A 27,617-nucleotide genomic window follows, 5' to 3' on the forward strand; every position below is an offset into this window, starting at 1 on the left:
GCTGCATCCAAACACATTTTTATATACCTGGCCCCTAAGCAGTGGTTTAACAATAGCTAACTGCATCTTGAATGGTGGCTCATCACTTCCAATTGTTTATCTGGAAGACACAGATAAGGAACATCTTGATACAGTGAAATAGTTCACTAACACTGATCCAACTGTGTTAGACTTAGACATTTTTTGTGTGTTTATTGTGCACCTCATCTCTGTTCCCATGTAAAAAAAAAAACTGGCATCCTGTTGGGCACATATTTGGGGTGCACTTGAATGCAATGCAGCTTGACTGCATTTTAAAAGGGATGCTCTGTTTTGAAGACAGATAGGGTCTTAAGATGCTGTCTATAAGATACTTCAACCACCTGGTGTTGGGCAATCGATTGCAGAAACTGCATGTTTGTACATTCTCTGAATTCAATTTGCTGCCAAGTGGTATTATTCTCAACAAGTGGGTTTTTGACACAAATAAAATTCTCATCAGGTTTTTAGATTACAAGCTGTGGCAAGTGCTTGTTTAAAAAAAAACAAACAACAATCTGGCAGCAAACCAAAGCAATTGACTGCAGGAAACTTGAGTTCAGGAGGGCAGTTCTGCAGTCGACTGTCTGAACCAGGTTGATAAATATGGCCCTAAGTATCTCTTAGTACAAGCCTGCACCTAGAGCAAATACAATTGTTGCACATATTACTGTGATTGATGTGCAAGCAATTCCTTTACTGTACACCTGCCAATGATCAGGCTGTAAGTACAGAACTACCTTTGTGGTCATGCTCTTTTTTCGCTCTCATAATAATGTACAGTGGAAGGATGTGTAAGTGCCCTGTGTTATTTACATATTTGCTATCAAGTAACAGATTATTTCAGCAGGTATAATTACACTGGGAAAATCATAGCAAATTGTGATACTTTGCTATGATTGATTTGCATTTTGCTGTTTGTCCCTAAGAAGCACAATAAGTTTATTTTAAGTTGAGCTTTCACTTATAATGCCCCCTTTATAAAACCTTTTAATAAGGTAATTTAAGTTAGAAAAAGTCATATAACTGGTATTTGTTGCATCTTTCCTAGTCCATTTTCCCTATACAACACTGTACCTGTATTTGTTGCTAGTATATTTACTCTCAAAATAGAGGTCATAGTGATGGGCGAATCTGTCCTGCTTTTTCAAAGGGTTGTGAAACAGCAAAAATTTACTGAAATGCATTGAAGTCTATGGGAGTCAAATTTTCTTGGATGGTGAGGCAGCACATCAATTTTTTTTCATCCATTGGAGTCTATGGGCGTCATTTTCGCTGCAAAATGTGGCAATAAATTTCTCTCATCACTAGATGGATTAAATGTATTAATGCTGCTAAACATTTAAATTCCATTGTTAATTTTCCCTTAATGGCAGTTTTTTTTCAACAGTGCTGCTCAGGATGTGGTAATAGGATTAACACAGACATCACTTTAGCTTTTTGTGTTTTGGTACATCTAGTATTCATGCTGTAGTTTCAGGAACTAAGAATGCGAGTCTCCTGAGTAATGCTGCAATGTGATGGAATCAGCTGGAGAAGCAGGTAATGCTTCTGTCTATTTATTCCAGATATTAGCATAGATTAAAGGTACTTTTACTGCAGCTGTTTCATTCAAGAATAAATATTAAATGTATAGAGATCTTTAAAATATATTTGACAAAAACAATGTCAATCAAATGGTGTAGTTATAAAACTCCATTGTTCTGCTCACACATAAATTAAAACCATTTATCGTGACCAGATACATATTTATATAGGCCTGTATGGGTTTTACACCAGACTAATGTTGTAACTTACACTATTATACATCACATGAGGCATTACTATACTATACAATATATCCTTATAATACACAAAAGTCATGCGTATCCTGTAAACTATATCCTTATTAATGGCTCTTAGTCATCAGTCATATATGTTATTTCTGTCACATGACTCACCTTTGGCCTTGTGCTTTTATATGGTCATGAAACTCCTTGGAGACATGCAATATCCTTAGATTTTACAATAGGGGATATGGGGAACCCTAGTTTTATATTTTTCCAACGTATTCAGGGCTACGATGCAGGCAACTCCACTAATTGCAGAGACAAGTAAAATGCTTAAGCCCACCATGGACCAACATGTTAATTTTTTGCTGATAGTTGACCACTGTGAGAGATAGTTGTGCTGGCCAAAGTGATCAAACTTTGAGCACAGAGAGATGTGATACATTATATATCTTGAATATCCTGTTGTTTTATGGGATAATTTTAGGACCCCTTATCCAAGGTTTGATCTATGAAGGGTACATGCCCTTACCTACTGTTGTATTGTGAAATTTGCCACATTGGAGAAAGCTTTTATGGTCAATCAATTCACATAATATAGCTGTTTTATATTTTGTGCAATAAAATGGCTACATTTTTCTACACATTCAATCAAATAGAAGTACATAGACGTCATGCCAAATTTATGTGTATTTGTAGCGTATGGGTAAAAATGTATGTCATTTTAAACTGTAACCAAAGTGGTAATTTATGAAAGCCCCAGACAAAAGTGCTATACCACTAAGGGCTCATATAATATAAAGGAACTCTGCATATTGTGTTATAAAAATCTGCCATCTGGCACTGTTCCATGGCACCCTGTGCCCTCCAATACTCATTAATTTAGGAATCATTTTAAAAAAAACTAGGTGAAATTGAGGACGAAGACTTCCGATGTCATTTTTTCAGAGATATTACCTGTGCCACAAGCAACGTTAAAAAGACAACAGGAGCTTAGGGAGATTAATGCGTGGCTGAGAGATTTTTGTAGGAAGGAGGGCTTTGGGTTTTTGGCGAACTGGCCTGATTTCTCATTCAGCTACAGGCTCTTTGCCAGGGATGGGCTGCACCCCAATGAAGATGGTGCAGCTGCTTTAGGGGAGAAGATGGCCAGGAGAAGGCATGGGGGTGCATTAAAGGATTCTGTGGGAGTTAGGTTAGATTAGGTAGTGGGCATAGGAAGGGAACATAAAGTAGGAGATTTGCTTGGGGGTACTGTTAAGGACAGGGAGGACCACATGCTGGTTCCAGTATTAAATGTATGTAGGATGCAAGGGAGATCTGGAGGTGCTGGCACTGGAGGGAAATAATGATGAGATTGGTGAATGAGTTTCTTGATTGGGCAGTCAATATCAGTGGCTATACTTTGTTTCAGAGGGACAGAGGCAATAGAAAAGGAGGAGGGGGTATGTCAGTTTGTTAGGCAGGATTTAAAAGCTAATATAAAGGAGGAGGTGATGTTATAAAATGAGGGAGCTGGACCCTTGTGGATGAAGCTTTTCACTGATTGTAAAAAGTCGAGTCGATTTTTTTAACAATGAGAGCTGTGAAGATGTGGAATTCTCTCCCTGAATCAGTTGTACAGGCTGATACATTAGATAGCTTTAAGAAGGGGTTGGATGGCAAATGCAGGAATACATGGTTATGAAAGATAGCTCATAAAACACAAATGAGGAGGTGTAGAAAAGAAGTCTGCAAACAAAGAATTCACACATGTTACTATCTGAATGTCTGACAAGTTTGGGACAGATGAGCGTCAAGGGGCCTACATGTCTCCCCCAGCCTGTCCTTCATAAATATAGCACCGCCAAATGGATGCAGCTCCGTATTCATGTGGAAAATACAGGTATGTTCTAAAGTGCAAGAACCTGTACCTCTGGGCGCTCACTAGAGGGCCAGAGTGCGAAGTATAAAAAACATGGTGGCTTAAATCTGCATACATATTTTGCATTGTATTACATTAACAAGATTCCAGCTTACAATAGATGTGAATTCTTTGTTTGCATATTTCTCTTACGTCTTTTCTATACATACTCATTTGCATTTTAATAATATGATTAGTGATGAGCAAATAAATTCGCCTGGCATGAATTCGCTGCAAAATCCCGCGTTCCAGCGTTTTCGCGGCGTCAATTTCCGATTTTCACGTTTTTTTTTGTGAAAAGGTTTCGAATTGCTCGATTTTTTCGTGAAAAGGTTCAAATTACTCGATTTTACAGTGAAAACGTTGTAATTGCTCGATTTTTTCAAGAAAACATTAGATTTTCACGATTTTTTCATGAAAACTTTCAAATTTCATATTTTTTTCACGAACTTTCTGATTTCACTATTTTTGAAATTTTCATCGTTTTGCGAATTTTGCGGGAAATTCGCTAATTTTTCGGCAAAGCAAAACGGGAGAGATTCGCCCTTCACTAAATATGATTTCATAATCCAGGAGATAGTTCTGAGTGAATTTTTTAAACAATTAGAAATTTGAAAGAAAATCATGGGTACAATGTGATTTCACTGCTTTCAAGTTTTTTTCCCACATTTTAAAGCATTCAAGTTTTTGAAAGAAAAAGCACACATTAAAGATCTTTCAGTTTTTGAGTTTGAAAAGAACTGAAATTATCTCCGTATGCAAAAACTAAAATTAACTATTGTTCAAACAAAATATTATCTCCAGCTTTTATAAATTAAATTTTTCGCTAACTAGCTATATTAGAAACATTTTTATTTTGCATAGTCTTTCGATTTACCCAGTTTTTATTATAACACTGAACTGTTCCTTTAATGCTTTTCTAGTTACAACATTCCCCAATGCACGTTAAAGATAAACTGGACCTCCAGAGGCAGCTATTGTTGCTAAGTTTATGGATTCCATTCACGAGGGACAGTAAGATAACTCATATGAATTAACATAAGTATGCAACTAAATAGCATCATTTATAGAAATATGTTTTACCTAACCATAAAAAGTATCCTTAATACTACTAATAAATAAGGAGTATGTTCGCATCCATAATAAGGGAGGGTAACATAACTAAAAGCTTAATACTATAACTGACTACAGTATGTGACAGCACTAAAACAGCAAAGCAGCAAATATTTAGAAAACCTTTTCTGTTTTCTAATGAGAGTGTGTTAGTCTGAGCATTCCATTATTGTCACTGTCTCTAAACTTGATTTTCTCAGAGTGGACCCTGTAATGCAAAGAGTCAGAAAGATATTTGGTTAGAGACTCGTGGCTGTCAGGCCATTCTTCATCATCAAGGGCTTGTTTTTAAAGATAGGCTTTGTTGGCTTTGCCTAGAAAAAAGTATAAAACTTTTTATTTTTTTCAATAATGAAACTTCAGCATCTCAGTTCAGTATTGCAGCTTTGAACGAGTGCTTTTTAAAGGAGAACTAATGTTAAACAAATAAATAGGCTGAAATGCAATAATTATGTTTTGGGTTACTTGAGTGCAGGATGACCCCAGCCCTTTAGCAGTAAAGATCTGTACCTCCAATAACGCCTCTAGTACCTCCCCATCTTCCTATCTGGTAAATCCCAATGCACAACTGGCTGAATACTATGGGTTACTGCACTGGAGAAGATTTTTCCACTTTCAGTAAATGAACCCCAGTGTTTGTTGACCAGCATAGTTGCAGTCTCTAAAGCCCTGAGGTGTGGAGTGTTTTTATCAACAGAAATTTCAGCCGATGTTTCCCTTGACCTCAAGGATAGACAAAAACAACTGCCTATGTATAATTGGCAAGTAGGAATGTTATTTCGTTATACAGCTGTTGATAAAAATGACATACAAACACACCACAGATCATTATATAATGCCATCTAAATGCCAGGAATCTCTGCATAAAGTCTTGCATTTTTATAAAGCTGTTTAGACTTCTCTTTTACTATTTTTATGTGAATAGATTATATCACATCTGAGGTGATATAAAACAATGGAGTAAAAGATATTGTTTGGATGGCGTAAAAAAAAAAAAAATACCACTATGAATACCACCACTAGTTCTTTGTAATGGAAGACCATGAACAGCTTAATATCAGAGGTAAGGACAAATGCTCAGCTTTATAAATATGTTTTTATTTTACAACACTTTTGCCATAATTTTTCTGCTTTAAATAATTTTAAACAGCTTTTTAAATAGGTCTTCTATTCTATAATATTTTCTAACAGCATATTCAACCAGGCTTACACAATTATCGACTTAATAGTGGCCAGGTTTTTTTTTCAAAGTTACTTTATGCATTTGACCTTTACTATCAATACTATTTATAACAGCATGAATAAGGTTTGGAAATGTTTTATTTGGGAAGCTGTTGTGATTAGTTATCACAGAGGTCATGTGGTAGGCAGGGAGTCAGTGATCGTTGAGATGGTGGAGTGCTGATGATGCAAGCACCCCATTTCTGTGTTAAGTCTCAAGTTTACAGCACATTGCAAACAACAACAATAAATAATAAATTGAAAATGGATCTTACTTTTTGGTGAACTGCTTCCACAGTCTAATAGTCTAGTCCAGTCTGTAAGATAACCAACACAATGACTTGATTCTATAGATGTTCCAATAAATGAATTGCAACATAAACATATAGAACAGTTTAATAGGTTTGGAGGATGATTATGTTTTCATATACAAAAAAAACCTACATTTATATTATTTTATTGTGTTTTCAACTTACTTTTAAGTTTACTTTTAGATGAAATAAAAGCAAATCGCATGTGATGATCAATAGAGGGGGAGGTAGTGAGGAGCTGTAGGGCAGCAATTAAAGACCTTTATGAGAAACTGGAGACTTGCCTACAGCCACTAACTAGTGATGGGCAAATTTATTCGGCAGGTGCGAATTCGCGGCGAATTCCCAGTGAATTCCAATTCGCCAGCGTAAAAAAAAAGGAAGCCAGGTTTTTTTTTTTGGACGCCGGCGCATTTGTTTCGCGAATTTTTCGCCATTTTGTGGGAAATTTGCACATTTTTCGGCGAAACGCCCCAAATTCTCCCATCACTACCACTAACGCATTTTCATGATACCTTGGGCAGATGCAGAATGCACTACACTCTGGGGCACATTTACTAAGGGTCGATATCGAGGGTTAATAAACCCTCGACTTCGACCCTCAAAGTAAAATCCTTCAAATTCGAATATCGAATTTGAAGGATTTACCACAAATACTACGATCGATCAGAGTATAAATCTTTCGATCGAACGATGAAATCCTTCGAATCGAACGATTCGAAGGTTTTTAATCGATTGATCGAAGGATTTTTCTTTGATCAAAAAAACCTTAGAAAAGTGATGGGGAAGGTCCCCATAGGCTAACATTGTACCTTGGTAGGTTTAAACTGCCGCAGTATGTAGTCAAAGTTTTTTTAAAGAGACAGTACTTCGACTATCGAATGGTCGAATAGTCAAACGATTTTTAGCTCGAACCGTTCGAATCAAAGTCGAAGTCGTAGTCGAAGGTCGTAGTAGCCTATTCGATGGTTGAAGTACCCCAACAAAAACTTCAAAATTCTAAGTTTTTTTCATTCAAATTCTTCACTCGAGCTTAGTAAATGTACCCCTCTGTATTCTGGAATTATATGAAGTTTCCCAGGGAAAGGAATGACTAGAATACTGTAAATCTCGAATTTCATAGGTGCTTTCGATTGCACCAATAGCGTGTGATAATATCAAATGCCTTAAAATATCTCACAAAATAATGCACAAAATAACACATACTATAAGATACCGCACACAATTCAGCAAAAATTAACGTAAAAATATCACTTCTTAAGTTAGAGATGTGAACTTTTAGTGAATCGATTAATTCTAAAAATATAAGAAGTGATAACATTTTTAAGGCATGCTATAAATAACTCTTTCGACCTTTAGTGTACCGGCCCCCAAGTTTTTTAAGCATACGTTTGTAAATTTTTTGTGAAAAGATCAACAAAATCAATTGGTGTTAGCCTTTCAATCAGCTGAGTGCCAATTTTAGTTAGAAATGGATTTCTTGTGCTAATTTTTAAAATGTAGGATTTTATTCAAGACATTCTGTATTTAGCAGCCCCCACATATACAGCATATTTTATCGTAATACAATATGTAGAAAGCTAAAAGCATTATCTTTGCATTCATACTTAATTTTCCCGGTTAACTGTTCATATAATATATTTCTGTTTAAATCAATGAAAGGCAAGAATATAACTAAAATATTTTTAAAGTATATATAATTTACAAAAACCAAGCTCTTCTTTTTTTATTTTTGTTCTAAGCTAAATTTATTCCCACCATCAAAAATCATATAGCACAATCTATGAAGGTGACCCAGTACCCTGTATAATCTCTTGGGTTACTTTAGATGATCAGACAAGTCATAAATTAACCTCTGAGATTAAAGTCAAAAGGAATTCAAAGATGTGGATTTACCAAATCCTATCATCTTTTGCATGGCTGCTCCAATGAAGTATTAAAAATTAATCAAATAATCGTATTGAGCTAAGATTTTTTTCAAAGTTATCTTTCACTCGATTTCATTTTCAATGCTTCTCCTGCAAAGTATTGATTTACAGAACAAAATAGAAAGCAGCGCACCTCTCTGCCGCTATCAGATTTGCCAGTCTATATCTGGTCTTTTGGATTTCTTCGGCATACATTCATTTTTCAGACCAAGGATTTCAAAGTGAACAAAAGCAATTACATTCCTTTAAAAATGCATAAAATAAAATATGATGTACTCTGACCTTGAGAAAAACAAATGTAGACTGCAAATATCTCAAGCGGGAAATCCACACTTACTCTTGTCAATTTTTGATATCTAAAGATTCATGGCAGACTAATAGAATGCTTCTTCAAAATCCTTTTGCTAGGACAAATGTGAGAAGTGATTTTTTTAACATTGATACAATGTGTGTGAAGCAATTGGTTTTTGCAGGTCATAGATATGAAAACATGATTTCATTGCCAATGGGGTTTCTTATCAAACATTTCAACATTCTAAGCACCGAGATGTATGAATGCAGGAAACAACGGGAATCATGAGGCAACAGCGAGTTCGACCGATCCTGAATTTGTCAATTCTCAGGAGGAAGTAATTCATGGTCAATATGAAGCCAATGCAATGGGCTGTACTGATATCCCTTGAGAACTGCCAGTCCCCTGTAACTTCTCAGCAAGTCTATATCTTCCAGAAATCCAGCACCACCAGGAGACTGTAAATGGGGAGCTGCCAATGGAAATTCTATGGTTTCAATATAAATTGAATAGACTGCCATCAAGTTATCCTGTAGACATCCAGAAATACTTGCTGGTCTGTAAGATATGATGCTTAAGTATTACAGTCTATGCCTGACATAATCTTCCTGCATGTTTAATAACTTTCAGTATTTATTACAAGTGAATTAAAGTTGTAATGCAAATGCTGCGTATTTATTTTTTTGTACTGTTGCACACAGCATTACTTATCACAGACGGTAGCTTTTGCAACTTAGGTTCCTGCACTTTAACACCATTAGTTGTTATTTTAGCTTTAAATTCAAATACAAATATATAGCACTTTCTATGGAAATATGAGGTTCCAAAATTTCAAATATGTTGATGTTCAAATGTGTATGACATACAGGGGCAGATTTATCAAGGGTCGAATTTCGAAGTGAAAAAAAACTTCGAAATTTGACCATCGAATAGGGTAGTCCGACATTCGAAGTCAAAGGATTTTTAAGATAGTATGATTGTACTTCGATCGTACTATCGTACTTCGATCGTACTTCGAATGATCTGATCGTATGATTTAATTGTATGGTCGTACAATTTTACAAAAAATTCCTTCGACTTCTCAAAACCTAGCCAAATACTGGCTATATGTTCTATAATATAGCAATTCGGCAGGTTTAAGTTGGCTAGGTGTCAAAGTTTTATTTATTTGAATGATCGAATTTGTGAAGTATTTTAAATTTGAATCGAAGTCTAAGTCGAATTTGGCCTATTTGATGGTCGAAGTACCCAAAAATTACTTTGAAATTTGAAGTTTTTTCATTCGAAAATTCACTTCGACCCTTAGAAAATGGGCCCCACAGAACTGAAATAGTTCTGCTACTCTTCTAAGACATTGATCTGGAACTGATGGTTTTGGACTCAAATTTGTTTTCCTTTGCTGTTTAGGGTGAGTCTCCATGATCCCCTTTAATAAAATTAAATTTCCTGCTACAATGGTCTAAAACCCTTGTTTTTATTTTGCCCGATTCTGTTTTAAGGAAATTAAACTTCCCGCTTCAATGGTTTAAGCTCTTGTTTTTATTTTTCCTGATGCTATTTTAAATAACTATTTTGTGCGCAAAAATCAAATTTTGCCAGTGCGCTATTAATTCTGACACATTTCATTTTAGATCTATTTAATTTTGGATCTTTTTTGGTCACTTGATAAAGAATTTCAACAGATTCCTGAATAGAGTCTTTTGGGTTGCTCAAATGTGCAAAAAACAAATAATTTTTTTAACTGAAGTTATCCACATGGTATATAAAAGTGGGTTTTCATAAATCCCACTTTTCATGTTACTATTGATAATGTAACATACTGCCAACAACATTGTACTCATAAAATATTTCCAAGTTTAAGGGGCACATTTACTCAGCTCAAGTGAAGGATTAGAATAAAAAATACTTCAATTTCAATGTTTTTTTTGGCTACTTCGACCATCGAATTGGCTACTTCGACCATTGACTACGACTATCGGATGATTCTAACTAAAAATCGTTCGACTATTTGACCATTCGATAGTCGGAGTAAAAAAAACTTCGACCACCTACTCCGCCACCTAAAACCTACAGAGCACCAATGTTAGCCTATGGGGAAGGTCCGTATAGGCTTTCCTAGCTTTTTTTCATCAAAGAAAAATCGTTCGATCGATGGATTCAAATCCTTCGATCGTTCGATTGAAGGAATTGCGGTAAATCTTTCGACTTTGATATTCGAAGTCAAAGGATTTAACTTTGAGGGTCGAATATCGAGGGTTAATTAACCCTCGATATTCGACCCTTTAGTAAATGTGCCCCTAAATCTACATGAAAACCACATTGTCTATTAACACCTTTTTTCTAAAGCACATCTAATCTGGCCAGATTGCTGGCAAGAAAAAAGTTAAAATTAATGAATACTTTTTTGACTAATTTTAGAATATTTAGGGAAACCATTTCCAATTCAAATAGTATCAAAACATCTTCAAGAATAAAAAGTAAAATAGTACTCAATATCAAAATGACAACTACTGTTGATTTGAATAATATTCTATTGTATCTAATCCCACTATTTACTAATTATGTGTGCATGAACTGTATTGCCTTGCAGGGTTTATATTCTGGACTACAGAACAATCTGCTCTGTAGCAATGAATTATTTGGTTTATCCTACTTAAGACTGATGCTTAGCAGAACAAACCATCACATACTACAATCAAGAAACTGCAATACCATCTAACAGTCATAGCCACTTTTAAATAACTTGTGTTCAATATGTAAATCTTTCAGAGAAACCAGTTAATTATTGTGATGTGCCAGCTTTTATGAATCTGGTACCCATATCCATTGTCCAGAAGGTGTACCCCCAATAGCCTAGGATTACAGAATATTTTAAGATAAGTGAAAGATAAATAAAGCTGAATACCTTTGAATTTCAGTAATAAAGTTACCTGCATATCATAAGACTATAGCACTGACTACATCAATTCCAAAACATTTTTTTTAAATTGAAAGTCAGAATGCTTATATATCACTCTACTGCTTTTATGACCATTTCACCTTTTAATTCATGGGGAACTGTCATCATTGCTACCCTAAGATAGACAATTGTGTTTTAAAATGCAATGACACCCAAAAGTACAAATCCATCTTCTACAAAGGCTGTCTCTAGTGGAAGCAATATCAAAGATCAAATATGTTCTAAACAATGTTTTAAATTAATTGCCTTCAATTGTTAAAAGTTCAAATACTCTACCAGTTACTTTACAGATCTATCTTCATATCCTCTAAATAAACTACCAAAATTAATAACTGTCCTGAATCCAAACACATCTAAATAAAATGAAGGCATTGTTTTAAAAAAGTTATATTATCACTATTTATGACAGCTTCCACTGGCTCAGTCTGCTAGTCATCTAGCCATATCCTGTCTGAGAGTCATACAATATTAACAACCTTTCCAACCCAGTGAGTATTAGCAAGTACACGTCTGAATCTGCTAAAGTGCTCTGTAAACGGCCACTATCTCATTAAAATAGCAAACAAACACATAATGTAATGCTGTAATGTGTTTTCTCCTCTCAATATAGTAAAATGCCTCCTTACTTATAAACAAACAAATCCAGTGTGATATGAACAGTATTCTTGCATCCTTCCAAGTTTTATACTTATCATTTATTTATGAGGTGTCAACAAGTTATTCTTAAACTGTCATGCAATGATTATAAACTGTAGCAAATGATACATAGAGCTCTGCTCATGAGAATTTAGATCCTGTAATGTCGGAAAGAATATATAGGCCAATTGGGTGACTAATCCTGTTTATTATTTAGACATAAATTCAAAGTTTGCACAGTAAATAACTTCTTCTTTTTTTTTTAAATATTTTTAGACATTGAGTAAATATAAAAAGTTAAGGGCTAGATTGGTTAAATTGTAACCAATTTTTAATCTATATGAATTTTAATCTATATGAATACATAATCTGCTTTCTTAAAAAAGTACAGGTTATGCGGTAATATTGGTAAAAATGTATGTAGGACATTAATCCATATGAATTAGAAGGCTGAATTATCAATGATCTAGGTCTAAATGTTACAGTAATTCAGGGTTTTTTTTTAACTAAAATGAATTTGAACTCGTTTTTTAAAAACTCAAATTTCTAGAAATGTACTAAGCACAAAAAAACTCAAATTTAAAAATGTAACTAACATTTGCCAAGTTTATTTATCAGATTTGTCCTTGGCAAAAATTATGCAAGTTTTTCTAATTTTTCAAATTCTTGTAAAATACAAATTTGCTGTTTGTTTTTTTTTTCATTTTCAATCAATTGTGTTTTTTATATGTAAGGTTTTTTTTTCATATATTGTACAAGCACACATTCCAGTTTGGTATGTTTTTGAGGTTATTCGCATTTTAAAAACTCTAAAATTCACAAATTCATATTTTGATAAATAGATGTTTGTTCAAATGTTTTCATTTTTAAAACTTCATTAAAGCAGTTCAAGGAAAAATATGATCTTTAAAGGCTAATGTTTGCCTAAATATCCCTCATTATTTCTACACAATGGATGGTGCAATCTACCATGTTTTTGCATTTTCCACCCTGGCATTAATTTGCCCAGGTCCCTGTGTTCCTAAACAGAGCACAGAGACTTGCATCTGCCCATATGAATACAGCATGGCCTGAGTTTGCGATTAGATGCACAAGTTAGGTAGATTTTGTAGGTGTAGTCTGCAGTGCTGTTCAGTACTTACTGCCTGCCCTCACACTGAGGTACAAAGCAGAACACTGTGCCTGTCACAAGTCCAACCTCAATAAGCCCTAAGGGGTAAGATTTGTCACCCTGAACTGTAAATAACCCCTTATATCTGTTTAAGATAGACATATTAGTCTTCTCACAAACTCAAGATGACCAGCTTCTGTCCAGTCCTTATGAGTGCCTCATGTGTGGCTCCATAAACAATCAGGCTGATCAAACTCTGTCACAATTACACAGAACTCTGTTGGTATAATCCAACTGATGAATGTGTCTTTGCACTTTTAAGACAACCTGGAAATACTCATTCCGCACATGCTAATCAATCATTAGTACAAACTGGCAATCTGCTGCTGTGATCATGTGTGCTGATTTGTATATGATTGTTGTACAGACAATGTACAATAATCATGCCTTTTTCCTGTTTTCTCTTCTGGTTTTTGATTCTGTGCCTATTAATGACTCTGATTGTTAGCTGCCAGCTCTATCTTCTACCGTGTTTTCATCAACATAATTTTTGTATCAAACTCTATCATTAGTGATGGGCGAATTTATTCATCAGGCGTGAATTCATGGCGAATACCTGCGGTTCGCTGCCAGCGAATAAGTTCGCAAAACCACTGCAAAAATTCACCGGCGTAAAAAAAGTGCATTTTCACTGGCCGGCATCCAAGAAACAGACACCGGCGTCAAAAACAGATGCCGGCGTCAAAAACGAGACACCGGTGCCGTTTTGTAAATCTTTTGCCGTTTTGCATGAAATTTGCGAATTTTTCGCCAAAACGAAACGCCCCAAATTCGCCCATCACTAGCTATCATGTTCATGTTCCCAGTCAGTGCATAGAAGAAAGTTCCAGGGAGCCAAAAGGGCATTGGTGAATTTCAGTCCCAGCAGGGGTCTCCAAGCAGTCCCGGGGTTCCTGCTCCACAAATTGAAATAGTTATACATCAAGAGATGTTTTCTTCTATCATCTAGGAAAATATGAGGATATTAGAAGTAACCTTGGAGTTCCATGACCTGTATAAAAGCACTCGGCCTTCAGCCTTGTGCTTTTATATGGTCTTGGAACTCCTCGGTGACTTATAATATTTTTTATTTTAAAAAAAGTGGTACTTTATTCACTATTTAATCTATCCCCTCTACCCAGCTATCCATCTATCAACTGTCTGTCGATATCATTCTCTCACCGTCTATCTATCTATGTATGTTTTTTACTTTTTAAAAAAAAATGACTGCTCCTGGGCAACAGAGTCTGATGCTGGCATACAGGATTCTTTAAGGTTCTAGGGAATATTTTGTATAGCAAAACACTGATATGCTTTTTTTAATTGCCATTGTTTTTGTAGTAAGCAGACACAATTTTCTACATTGTTTATTATCCTTTGTATTTGTCAAATGGAAATAGTAAGAGCTGAATATATTACACTACAGGGCACACAGGAACACATTTTACTCTAACAGGAAACAGTTGAGTGTTCTGCCAAATGCCTTGCTAATGTTTGCTTCATTTGTTTACAATGCAAAATGGACATTTAACCCTTTGCATACTGACAAACCTAAATTCTAAGGAGCTGATAGAGAAGAGCAATGGTGCCAGCACTGTAGATTCTGGGGGCAGATTTACTAAAGGGCGAAGTGGCCGTCGCTAGCGAAAAATTTGTCAGAAATCAGGTGTAGATAATAATTCACTAGCAAAAGAGACCATTGCTAGCACAGTTTTGCACCCTATCACCAAGTGAGTTTTCGCTCAGACGAACGGTCATAACTCCGCAAATTCACTAAAGTGAGAATTTTACAGAGCAATACCTCTTTCGCCAGAGTTTCCTTAACCACCTTAGACCTGGCAAACTGATAAGATGAAGCTACACCCTCCTCAATCTTATGTCTAGTGATGGGCGAATTTGCGCCGTTTCGCTTCGCCGAAAATTTTGCGAATTTCGCGCGAAATTCGCGAAATGGCGAAAAATTCGCGAAACGGCGCCGGCGTCTTGTTTTTGATGCCGGCGCCCGTTTTTGACGCCGGCGTCCGTTTTTCGAATTTATTCGCTCGGCACGAATCGCGCAAATTCGCCGCGAATTCGCGCCTGGCGAATAAATTCGCCCATCACTACTTATGTCAGTGACATCATATCCTGTATGCTGGAAACTCATATAAGTTGTTGCTTTGATCTACAGTATGTCATGCAACATGTTTACTGACGACCCAAGACACAAGAGTAAAGGCTCTACATAGTGACATTTTTTAAATCCCTACTTTTAATTAAAACTCCTGAAAGGTTTTACTTTGTAAATGTATGGGACCGGTAATCCAGAATGTTCAAGATCTTGAGTTTTCCAGGGTTTTTCCATAATTTTGATATCCATACCTTACGGGGCAGATTTATCTGAATTCGAGGGAATTTTGGAAGTAAAAAAAATTTAAATTCCAAGTAATTTTTTGGATACTTCGACCATCGAATAGGATACTATGACTTCGACTTCTAATTAGATTCGAAGTAAAAATAATTAGAATATTCGACCATTTGATAATCGAAGTACTATCTCTTTAAAAAACGTCGAAGTTAATACTTCACCAAATTAAACCTGCCAAAGTGCTATGTTAGCCTATGGGGACCTTTTCTTGAAGAAAAATTGTTCAAACGACGGATGAAATACTTTGAATCGTTCGATTCGAAGGATTTCATCATTCGATCGAACGATTTTACTTCGACCGCAAAACGGTCAAATTCGGTTAAAAAAACTTCGACTTCGATATTCGAAGTCGAAGTAAAGCCATTCGATGGTCGAATTTTGAAGTATTTATCACTTCAAAATTCGTCCCTTAATAAATCTGCCCCTATGTCTACTAAAAATAATTTAAACATGAATTCAATCCAATAGGATTGTTTTGCCTCTAATAAGGATTAATTCTATATTTACTGTCATTGTGTGCAAGGTACAAGGTGTGTTATTGTTGAGAAAAGGGAAATCATTTTTAATGATTAAAATTGATTAAAATGGAATCTATTGATCTTCCCTTCATTTTCGGATAACAGATAACATACCTGTATTTGTATCACTAATGTAGATGATTAACAGGCAATTTATGATCGGAATAGTTTGCATATAACGAGAAAAAAAAGTTAAGCATATTTAGAGCCTAACTTCATTTTTATTGACGCAGAAGACAATGCTATTTACAGACTAACATTACACCAGTTTAATGGGTAGGGAAAAACTGTTATTTTTCTGTTACTGAGAGAAAGGATAGAATGTAAAACCCTGGACAATTACATTTTGTACAACATTCTGTACATAAGACTATGAAGGCAGCAGGATATCATAGGATTAATCTACTGAAAAATTGAAAATACGCTTGTAATCTGTTGAGGTTTCAGTAGACACTTAAAGCTAGCCAAAGTACTAAAACATGAAAATGAAAATCAGTTGGGTTCAATAAAAATGAGAAATTATAGAAAAAAACCCCAAAGAGAATAAGAAGAGGAGAAAAACATAAACCTATTTGTTTATCTAAAGAATATACTGTTTTTCTGGAACTATGTAATGACCACTATAAAATGAACATGTTTTATTCACTTGCAACTTTCCTTTTTTGAAAATTTGTCCTGCAAAATCAAATACTGTATAATGTACGCCACATCATTATATATCCTTCATCCTATACAGATATAGTTGTTGTATAAGAAGCAAATACAATTTGTGTGTCTTCTTCATGAAGATTCTGATTAATCGGGTTAATCAAATAAAGATGAATCCAAATTCTGATTGAAGACAAATAGTATAAATAAAAGCATGTGAGTGGTATATTAAGTGAAGGATGAAAAACTTAAAACCCAAAGAAACATTACCTTTTTTTCATAGTATTGGGTCTGAGTAATTCTGGGCTGCTCCCTAAAGACTAAAAATATGGTGACTTCTAAAAGAAAAAAGAAGCTCCTGTGCCCCTAGATTTCTATTTTAATATTCTCTATTGCAGTACTTTTCCAAAATTCTAAGGTGCTAGGCACCATTGGGAAGGAGACATTTTCATGTGCCTGGCTGCTTTAAGGAGCTGGCTGCTGTGTGTCATTTTGCTGAACTGAATACTTCACCGGAAAATTTCTCTGCCATTTACTCAACACTATATGGGGTATCGAAGGAAAAGATTGACTGAAATATGATGCAAGAATTTATAAAAGTGAAATTTGTATTATGCTGTGTAAAAAAACAGAAGGATACTACACCACACATTGTCAGGCTTCGCCATGTAAAAAATTACCTAACATTTCGACATGTTTTTTCTTAGAGTGACTTCCGCACAAAGCAATGTAAAATAACAGTGGCAAATCTGGCTTTCTCACGGCATAAAATTGCACACACTTTTGCACAATTTTTACACAATTTTTACACCGTTTTTTTTGGGTGAATTTCGTTTTACACAGCATAATAAATATGTCCCTTGGAGTCATGACAAGGAGAAGAGTAAAGTAAAAGAATGCTGGAAAGTAGTAATGGGCGAATAAATTAGCCTGGAGCGAATTCGCTGCGAGTTTCGAAATTTGTGAAGCTCCTGCGAAAATTCGATTACGTCCAAAATTTTTGGACACACATCCCAAAAGTTGTTTGCGTCAAACCGCCGCGTGGCAACACTAATTGGACGCCCATTGACTTTAACGTCATCTTCAAAATTGACGCGAGCATTAATTTTCGAGTTTCGTGAATTTTTCAACGCTTCGGGAGAAATTCACCCATCACTATTCGAAAGAAGATGGAAAAAATATAGGAATAAGACTTGAATTATGAGCGGGGACATTGAGCAAGAAGAAAAATTATGTAGGTTTAAAAGTTAAGGTTAGTGCAAGTGGAGCTAAAGAATGATTAGAGAGGGAGTTGTGCATAGAAATAGAGAACCACATGATCCAATTGATCAGATCAGTGTAATTTATCTGTGGCTATATTGGATGATAGTTGATTGATTTCATGTCAGGCTACTCCCAAATGTTTGCCTTTTCAATCTCCAAGGATTGAAGAAATATATAAATATAAGAATGTTTATATAGGAAGCTTTATGAAAGTCAAAAGCCTATTTTTCAAAAGGCCTTGGAATCAAAAGTCAAGATGTAACAAAATGATTTTATCATCTTTGAACATAGTTCTGCTTCAGGATAAAAGCATACCTATATATGTAGAGATTTTTTCCCTTTTATTATTTGACACATATATATGGTGTGTGTATGTATATATATATATATATATATATATATATATATATATAGATATATATATATATATTTATATCTATAGAAATATCTATAACTATATATATATATATATATATATATATATATATATATATATATATATATATATATATATATATTGATATAGATATATAGATATATAGATATATATATATATATATATATATATATATATAGATAGATAGATAGATAGATAGATAGATATAGATATATCTATATATGTCTATATATATATATATATATATATATATATATATATATATATATATATAGATATATAGATATATAGATATAGATAGATATATAGATATATATATATATATATATATATATAGATATATAGATATATACCATATATATGTGTGTCAAATAATAAAAGGGAAAAAAAAATCAATACAAGAATGAGCATGATGTACTATCCTGATGTACTATCCTGGAAGACATTACAATATCAGAAGTAATGCGTGTTGTGCAACAGAGCATCTGACCGAAAGTATAAACCACAGGAGCAGAGCTCTGGGAGGAACTAATCAAACCAGAATATGTACTGGAGCTAGATGGAAAGACCAAAATTGCTGCTGGGCAAAATAATGAAAAATGCATTGAAGTCTGAAGAAAAAATACAGCATAAAAACATGCAAGTACTTGTACATATTATTTTGTATCGATTACTAGATGGGACCAAGTATAAATAAAAAAAGGCTTTAACATGAACTGATTGTACCAGTCACCTTCTGAAATTAAAACAAACGCCAGGAACTCATAGAAGATCGATGAAGTAATATTGCTAACATCTGAAAAATAATATAATACTGACTTCTCAAAAAGCCTCATAACCACCTGGTGCTCAACTTAATTTCTTCAGTTTAAATCATCTAGGGATAAGGACAGTGTTTAATATAAAAAAAAAATAACAAAATATTACTGGGAAATTGTCATTTTTCAAAAAGTTCACCCTAATATTTTTTTTTCACTCTGAAGCTAAATGTTACCCAAAGAAACAGGATGTCGCCATTTAGGATTCTGCAAAGCATGAAGTAGGGTTTAAAACTATGGTAGTTTCCCTTTAAACGGTAGATCACTACTCAAACAAAATAAACATTCAAGTGCACATAGGGAACCTTTCCAGCTCTGTGGAAAGTCATTTTCATTTTACATGATCTTTTTATTGGAATTTTAATCATGTTTTGCCCTTTTTTTTGGACTTGCGTATGAAACTTTTTTGTTGTTGGGCCAGACCCAGCAGTCAGTAGAACGCACACAGTACAATAAGTAAAAGACTGAACTCTCAGCTGCAATAGAAAACAGCGACGACATTTATATGTGAAATCTTCTTTGATATAAAACAAAGTTCATGCATCAAGCTTGTTCATTTTTATCACAGACCTTCCAACTCTTTCTTTCCAATCAAAGCACATTACATTGTAGCCTGCGCTGCTTTCATACATAGTTGTGTTTACTGGAGGCATGCCGTTATTGACAGAGTGCTTTAAGTATAGTGAGTGCATAGAGAGACAAACAATATGGAAAAACCATGATCTTTTCATCCCCTCTGTTCTATGTCCCTTCCAGCAATATATGAAAGGAAAGAAATGCCACACACTTCTAGAAGATCTACAAGGATACTATCAAAGCCAGAACTAAAACAAATGACACGATAAGTGCATACATAAAAAGCCCAAAGCAACATTCAATAACAGCCTATCACCCTGAAGCTTCTGCAGAGCCAGAAGAAGATTAATGGCAGTAACATCAATAGCGGGATATGAAGCTGCACACCTTGGAACACTTGAAAATGATGCTTCGCTGTGCCAGCTAAGAAACTCTCAGGGAACGTAACACAAGAGAGAACACAGGCCAGTCATTTCCTATGATATTCTCAGCATCCAAGAAATGCAAATGTCCTTTTTGATAGACCTTGCGGGTAGTAAAACTTATTTTTTTGTGCTAAATAAATATTAATGAGGTATGCATTTCCTTGATATATTCCTTATTTTAGAAATGTTGTTTATCTCCCATTAAACGCAATCACTTTTTACTGTTTGACTGTACTAGAGTAGAGTTTGCTTTCATTTGAATTTAACACTGCAATTTAAATGATTTCCAAAAAAAATCAGACTTGATAGAATTACCCCCAGATTTGCAGCTGCATCTAGATATTCCAAGGAAAGCCTGCAAATAGCTAACTAGGGAGATTTGAAATAGATCTGCAAAGGTGTGCCAGAAATTGAGTAGCCATGTTGATAGCAGTAGTCCAGCAACCATAAAGATGGATCCTTAAAGCAACACTCAAGCTCGCAAGATCCAGTTGGCTAATTGCTGTAAGATTATCCTCCAATAAGAATCCTGTCTGCTTTGTTAAAATCTTTATTTTTTTTTGTTTCATAAAATCTTTGATATCCACGACCAAAGAAGGACAGCACTCCGGAAAAAAGCAGGTTTATCGCAGGGTGCAATAAAACAATTGCCTAAAATCGCATAAAATCATTGATAACTACATTTTTTCATACATTGCTTCTTGCTTTTAACATCCATACAATTCTAATATAATACAGGCAAATAAAAAGTCCATAGTAATCCAAATTGATAACAATAAGATGAGGGGCATAGCTTAGGTAAGGATAACTTCTGGGAGAATTCTCTTGCATGGGATTCCTATATGGAGAGTTAGGGTGTGCAGGAGAGTTTTATGGAAGTCATACATCCCCTTCAACTGAGGTCCATTAGACTAGGCAAGCATGCATGCTTAATTTAGAGCAGATCAACTCAAAGTCTTGATTGTGATGTCTCAAGTGATGTCCTGAGACATTCTGGTACAGATACTGGGACCTATAACAGTAATAGCATTATCATCATGATTTTCTGCTTTAGCAGGTTTCTAGGAGAGGTTACCTCTCCTAGAAACCTGCTAAAGCGTGACATCACTTGAGACATCACAATTAAGACAGAGGGGCACATTTACTTAGCTCGAGTGAAGGAATAGAATAAAAAATACTTCAAATTTCTAAGTATTTTTTTGGCTACTTCGACCATCGAATTGGCTACTTCGACCTTCGACTACGACTTCGAATCGAACGATTCGAACTAAAAATCGTTCGACTATTCGACCATTCGATAGTTGAAGTACTGTCTCTTTAAAAAAAACTTCGACCACCTACTTCGCCACCTAAAACCTACCTAGCACCAATGTTAGCCTATGGGGAAGGTCCCCATAGGCTTTCTAGCCTATTTCTGATTGAAGGAAAATCGTTCGATCGATGGATTCAAATCCTTCGAATTGTATGAATAGCGCTAAATCCTTTGACTTCGATATTTGAAGGCGATGGATTTAACTTCGAATATCGAGGGTTAATTAATTTATTCTGTTGCAGATGTCACTGATTCTATATGTATGCCATTGTTTACTACACTGTAGTATTCAAAGCGCGTATTGTGAGAGCTGCTTTGATTTGAAAGCAAGGGAAATATGTAAGGTAAAATAGATTTCATAAGTAACAGAAAAATGTAAAGAACTAATGTAGCATTTATTTAAAAAAGTAAATGACGAGGAATTAAAAAAGGAATATTTTGGGACGTTAGCATCCCTGCAAATAGACCATTGAAAGTGAGGCTTACAATATACAAATATCTTTTTTTACAGCCGCTGGGGTACTGTCTAGTAATGGTCGAATATTTTGACGGGCGCCAATTTTTATGCACGGGTCAATTTCGACACCGGAATTTTTTTAATTGGAGCAGTGGATTTTTTGCCAGCGAATTGTTGCCACGGTTTTGCAAATTCATTCGCTTGCAGGGAAATGCGGAAATTCGCTGCGAATTCGTATCTGGCAAGTTTATTCACCCATCACTAACTGTCATTCTTGGGTCATTTTCTACATGAGAACAAACTATGTTATGAATTAAGTATATTGATTAATAATTAATATTCTAATATATAGTCTAATTAAATACATGGATGATAAACCTTATTTAAAGATCCATGACAATGGTGACATCCAATTATTTATAGCAATTTTTAATTCAAATTACTTTTGATTCTTGCACTCCCCCTGCTCAGCTCAAGTGTCTGGCTGTACTTGCGTTAATCCTGCTGATTTATAGTCATTTAGGTTTTCTACAAGGCAGCAGGAGTATACAAGTAAACAGAATTTGACATTGTACAGTTCTGGGAACAGAAAGCCCACGAGTAATCAGATGCAACAAAATGATTATCAATCAGAAATATTCTAAAAGAGCAGACTAGCCGTGAGTGCTGCAGAGAGAATTGCAAGTAAATACAATAAAATACAACAAGAAAATATATATATATTGCAAATATACTTTAATTAGCACATACTTGTAATAAATGTTTCATCCGCTAAATTGCTTCTTTTAATATTTAGGCATTTTTCTCTTTAATGCACATACTTTTACTTGTAAGAAAAAAAAGAAGAATTAAGTATAAACGTGTAGGCACATTTGAGAATAAAAAATAATCCCTAAGTTGCTGAAGACCAGATTCATCTGCCATTCTGCCAGTTAATACCAGCTGTCTAGGCCAGATGTTGTTACAATGCTTTACAAGCTTCTACAGACATTGCAATAAACCTTCATGCTCAGCAAAGTCTCTAGAAGTGCTTGGCACAATGGACAATATTACAGCACACACAGAAACCTGGGAACCTATTTAAATGCTGTCTACAGAGTGTGAAAACATAATGAGAAGCACCTCAGCACTATGAAGGCCAGCTCAGGCCAGTTATTGGCTTCAGTAATCCTTTCAAAAACTGTAAAAGTTTTCCTATTTTGGGTTCAAAAAAGATGTATTTGTTCTGTACATTACAGAAACTTACATCAGATTTCTTAATAATGGTTATTGGTCAATTCTGATTGATCCATAATCATTCTGAGAATTCACCTATCAAACTGAATCAAAAGTGATCATTCTGATTTGATCTAATTCAGCTTGATTCCTTAGGAAACTGCACAGTTAATATACTCAACATAATAAATATCAACACTAATTGAGTTAAGAAAATAAACACAGGCTACAATGTATACACTATGGGGCAGATTTATCAAGTGTCGAATTTTGAAGTAAAAAATACTAATTCGACCATCGAATTAAAATACTTCGACTTCGAATATCAAAGTCGAAGGATTTTTCACCAATCACCAATCATCGAACGATTCGAACGATTTTAGCGTACGATCGAACAATTTTACTTCGATGTGTAAAGACTTAGAAAAATGGTCTAGAAGGTCCCCATAGGCTAACATAGCACTTTGACAGGTTTCATTTGGCGAAGTATTGAAGTCGAAGTTTATTTAAAGAGATAGTACTTCGATTATCGAATGGTCGAATATTCAAACTATGTTTACTTCGAATCGAATTTGAAGTAAATTCGAAGTCGTAGTATCCTATTCGATGGTCGAAGTATCCAAAAAATTACTTTGAATTTCGAATTTTTTTACTTCGAAAATTCCCTCGAATTCACTTCGACCCTTGATAAATCTGCCCCGCATATATATATGTAGCGCTATAGTAAATTGACTTGTGCTAGGGCAGTTTAGCTACTTTCCTTGGTGGGCTGAGACCACCGATGAGTTCTCTTTCTCAGGGGTAAGCCCTTGCAACGGTGTGGAGGCAAGGGTGTAGTGTAACTGTAACCTGGTGCGATAGCACAATGATGGGCACCAGTAGTTCTTTAACAGTTTAACAAAGATCATTTAGCACCTTGATCCACAATGGAGTATAGAACACACACAGCAGCATAAAGGAAGCATATACTCACAGCACGTATAGGCTGAATCCCCACAGGCTAGGGAATATACAGCAGAGAGTAAGTTGACAGCATGCGATGGGTATTGCCCAGTTTTCAGGATATCTTCCTGTGGCAGACTAGGGGAACTCCTAGGGTCAGCACTACCCATTCCCTTCCAGCCTGCTTGGTTGGGCTACAGCAATGGACCCAGAGCACATGGTTCCTAAACCTTTTATACTCTGGCACAGTGCCATCTGGTGTACACTGTGTGAACTGCAGGGGTTACATAAGCAAAAGGTCCCCATAAGGACCCACTAAGGTGTATTACTAGGGATGTGCATGTCTGTAAAGTGTAAGGGTGTCTAAGATTTTCACATCCCTATATATATATATATATCTTTACTAACTGTAGATCTTAATATCACAATGGCCCTGGATATTATACTTGTCCAATAAATCATTAAAGCTGCCATCACTCCATCACCTGACATGCATTTCACAGCCTCACTGCCCTCACTGTGAAGAACCACCTATCTGATTTAAAAGAAAGTTCCATTCCTCTTGTCTAAAGGGGTGGCCTCTGATGCAGTGATCCTTTTTATGTGACTTAAGATCCTTTGCTATCTGACTATAATGCCCTCTAATGTACTTGTAAAGAGTAATCATGTCCCCCCCCCAGTGCCTTTTCTCAAGAGGAAAGAACCCCACATTTGGCAGTCATCCCTCATAGTACACCGTTATCCAGGGCATATTGTGAGGTTTTTTTTCAACTTAAGATGGAGTGGCTGAGAATCCTTCAGGTTCATCATTCAATTTGCCTCTAACTATGAATAGCTACTACATCCTACATTTAGGGAGTTATCTATTAAAGGTTAATTTGTGTTTTTTGCGTTTTTCAAGGGTAGTTTCAGTAAAAACTTGAATTTTCCGGGATAAAAAAGAACTACAATTTTTCGAGATTTATTATGCCCCAAAACTGCAAAAAGCTTGAATCTGAAAATACTCCACGTAAAACCTGTTGAAGTCATGTAAAAGTCAATGGCAGTGGTCCTTTGAGCCACTTGAAGATGTTTTTAGCCCTTGAGATTTTTGGGGTTTTTTTTGGTAGTTGGTGCTTGAAAACTCAATCAATTCAAGTTATTTTAGATGAAAACTCGAGCAATTCGAGTATTCAAGTTTTTCCCCACAATTTCATTCATTCGAGTTGAAAAAAACCTCACAAACTCGACCTTTGATAAATAGCCCCCTTAATGGAACACTTTTCCCTTGAAGTCATTTTAAAGGAGAACTAAACCTTAAAAATGAATATGGCTAAAAATGCCATATTTTATATACTGAATTTATTGCACCAGCCTAAAGTTTCAGCTTCTCAATAGCAGCAATGATCCAGGACTTCAAACTTGTCACAGGGGGTCACTATCTTGGAAAGTGTCTACGACACTCACATGCTCAGTGGGCTCTGAGTAGCTGTTGAGAAGCTAAGCTTAGGGGTCGTCACTAATTATCCATCAGAAAATGAGGTTGGTCTGTAATATAAGCTGATGCTACAGGGCTGATTATTAAATATTGATGCTAATTGCACTGGTTTCTGTGCTGCCATGTAGTAATTATCTGTATTAATTACTAATCAGCCTTATATTGTGACATTTTCTATTCTATGTGTAGTGTATATTGTGAGTGGGTCCCTAAGCTCTGTAAGTGACAGCAGCACAGAGCATGTGCAGTGAATCAGCAGAAAAGAAGATGGAGAGCTACTGGGGCATCTTTGGAGACACAGATCTTTACTGCTAAAGGGCTGTGGTTGCCTTGGGCTGGTACAGAAGCCAAAAACATAATGTACAACATTTCTAGCTACTTTATTAGTTAGACTTTAGTTCTCCTTTAACAAACATTAAATGGAATGTAAACAATGTAGCTCAACCAAATAGCTTAGCTTACTCCAGCAAACTGAGAATAAATCATGTTATGGAGTGTAATGCAGCAATAGCAGGGTTGTATTCTAAAGCAATATTTCTACAGAAAACTTTAATCCTGCTCTCCATGGTCAGTGACACAATAAAGGTAAGAACATCGTCCAATGAGAATCCCAATGAGAACAATGAAACAACAGTATGTCTTCCTCTTCAATTTTCATTACAGTGTCATTTAGAAGAACCAGAATCTGCCCAGAAGCACCTCAGCAGAACCGCTGTATGTTAGACTAGCAAATGTCTAGGTGATATAGGTAAACAGGATTATCATAGGTAAATATACGTATAAGTACTGATCTCTAACCCACCTACTTTAAGGACACAGTGGGACAATGTTACAGAGGTTGTAATTACTGTGTTTCCTTCTGTGTCTTACTTTGTTTCTTTGTATCTCTTTCCCCTAATCCTTTGCTCTTTTTTTTTTAAACAGCTGCATTGTCATTAATTACTTCTTATTAACTTTTAAAAGCTTTTGCATAATGCTGCTGAAATTATATTCTTTGTCATAATTCCTATTCATTTAGTGCATCTTTTCTTATTATGTAAGGACAAAGCTGTATGCAGGTGCCATTCATATAGTAGATTAAGGTGCCCTATTTTTTAAGTGATGTCATCATCGTGACAGCTACTGTATACACAGGATTAAATACAAAGGATCCGTCAGCTTTAATAAAAGCTACATTTATGCAATTTTCAACATTGTGGTAAAGAAAGTATTACTTATATAACTGGTTGGAGTGTATTTACACTGCACAAAATTAAATATAAATAAAAAGCATGAACTGTCGAATAGTAGAATTAAAACAAATAAATAGGCTTAGTAATTATGGTAACACAGAAGCAGAAAGCCTTTGCTCAGTAGGATATCTGGCAACTTATAACCACCTTGTCCAGCTGATCAGACTGTCCACTTCAGATGTGGAGTCATTATACTCCCTCACTCCAACTGTGTTGGAAAATCTCTGCTGTTGACACCAGAAACATACTGCACAGGCTTCATATTTTCAACAGAATAAAAATGTTTCTAAACATATCACTATAAACAAGTATGGGATGTATTATAGGGGACTGCTTTAATCTGAGGTCACTCATTTTCTTTGCATATAATAGATGTTACACATAAACAAATCACACAATAAATAAATCACACAATAAACAAATGAGCTGATGGTTCACGTGCTTCCAGTGTGAAATTTGTGCATATTTATGAAGCCCTGTTGGTGTGACGCTAATACAGCCTTGATAACCTTTCCTCATAGCTCAATTGCTCCATTTCTTTTAGCAATTTAGTTGCATGTTTCTGCATTTTCTCCAATATCCTTTGTGAGATTTCTGGTAGCTTGGATCTTTACCTTGGCACTTTTCTTA

General features: G+C 35.3%; 1 protein-coding gene across 2 annotated transcripts in view; it reads right to left on the reverse strand.

Annotated features, from left to right (window-relative positions):
- Nucleotides 1-27,617, reverse strand: part of LOC108698386 (teneurin-1) — a 405,073-nt gene that overhangs the window by 231,703 nt on the left and 145,753 nt on the right. Inside the window, exon 4 of one of the 2 annotated variants that reach the window (XM_041572725.1) lies at nucleotides 6,300-6,341. The exons of the other annotated variant lie outside the window; for it this stretch is intronic. Coding sequence (XP_041428659.1) covers nucleotides 6,300-6,341 — 42 coding nt within the window. The remainder of the gene's footprint in view (nucleotides 1-6,299; nucleotides 6,342-27,617) is intronic. 2 annotated transcript variants of the gene reach the window in all.

The sequence above is a fragment of the Xenopus laevis genome, chromosome 8L, assembly GCF_017654675.1.
Source record: "Xenopus laevis strain J_2021 chromosome 8L, Xenopus_laevis_v10.1, whole genome shotgun sequence".
In the NCBI taxonomy this organism is placed as follows: domain Eukaryota; kingdom Metazoa; phylum Chordata; class Amphibia; order Anura; family Pipidae; genus Xenopus; species Xenopus laevis.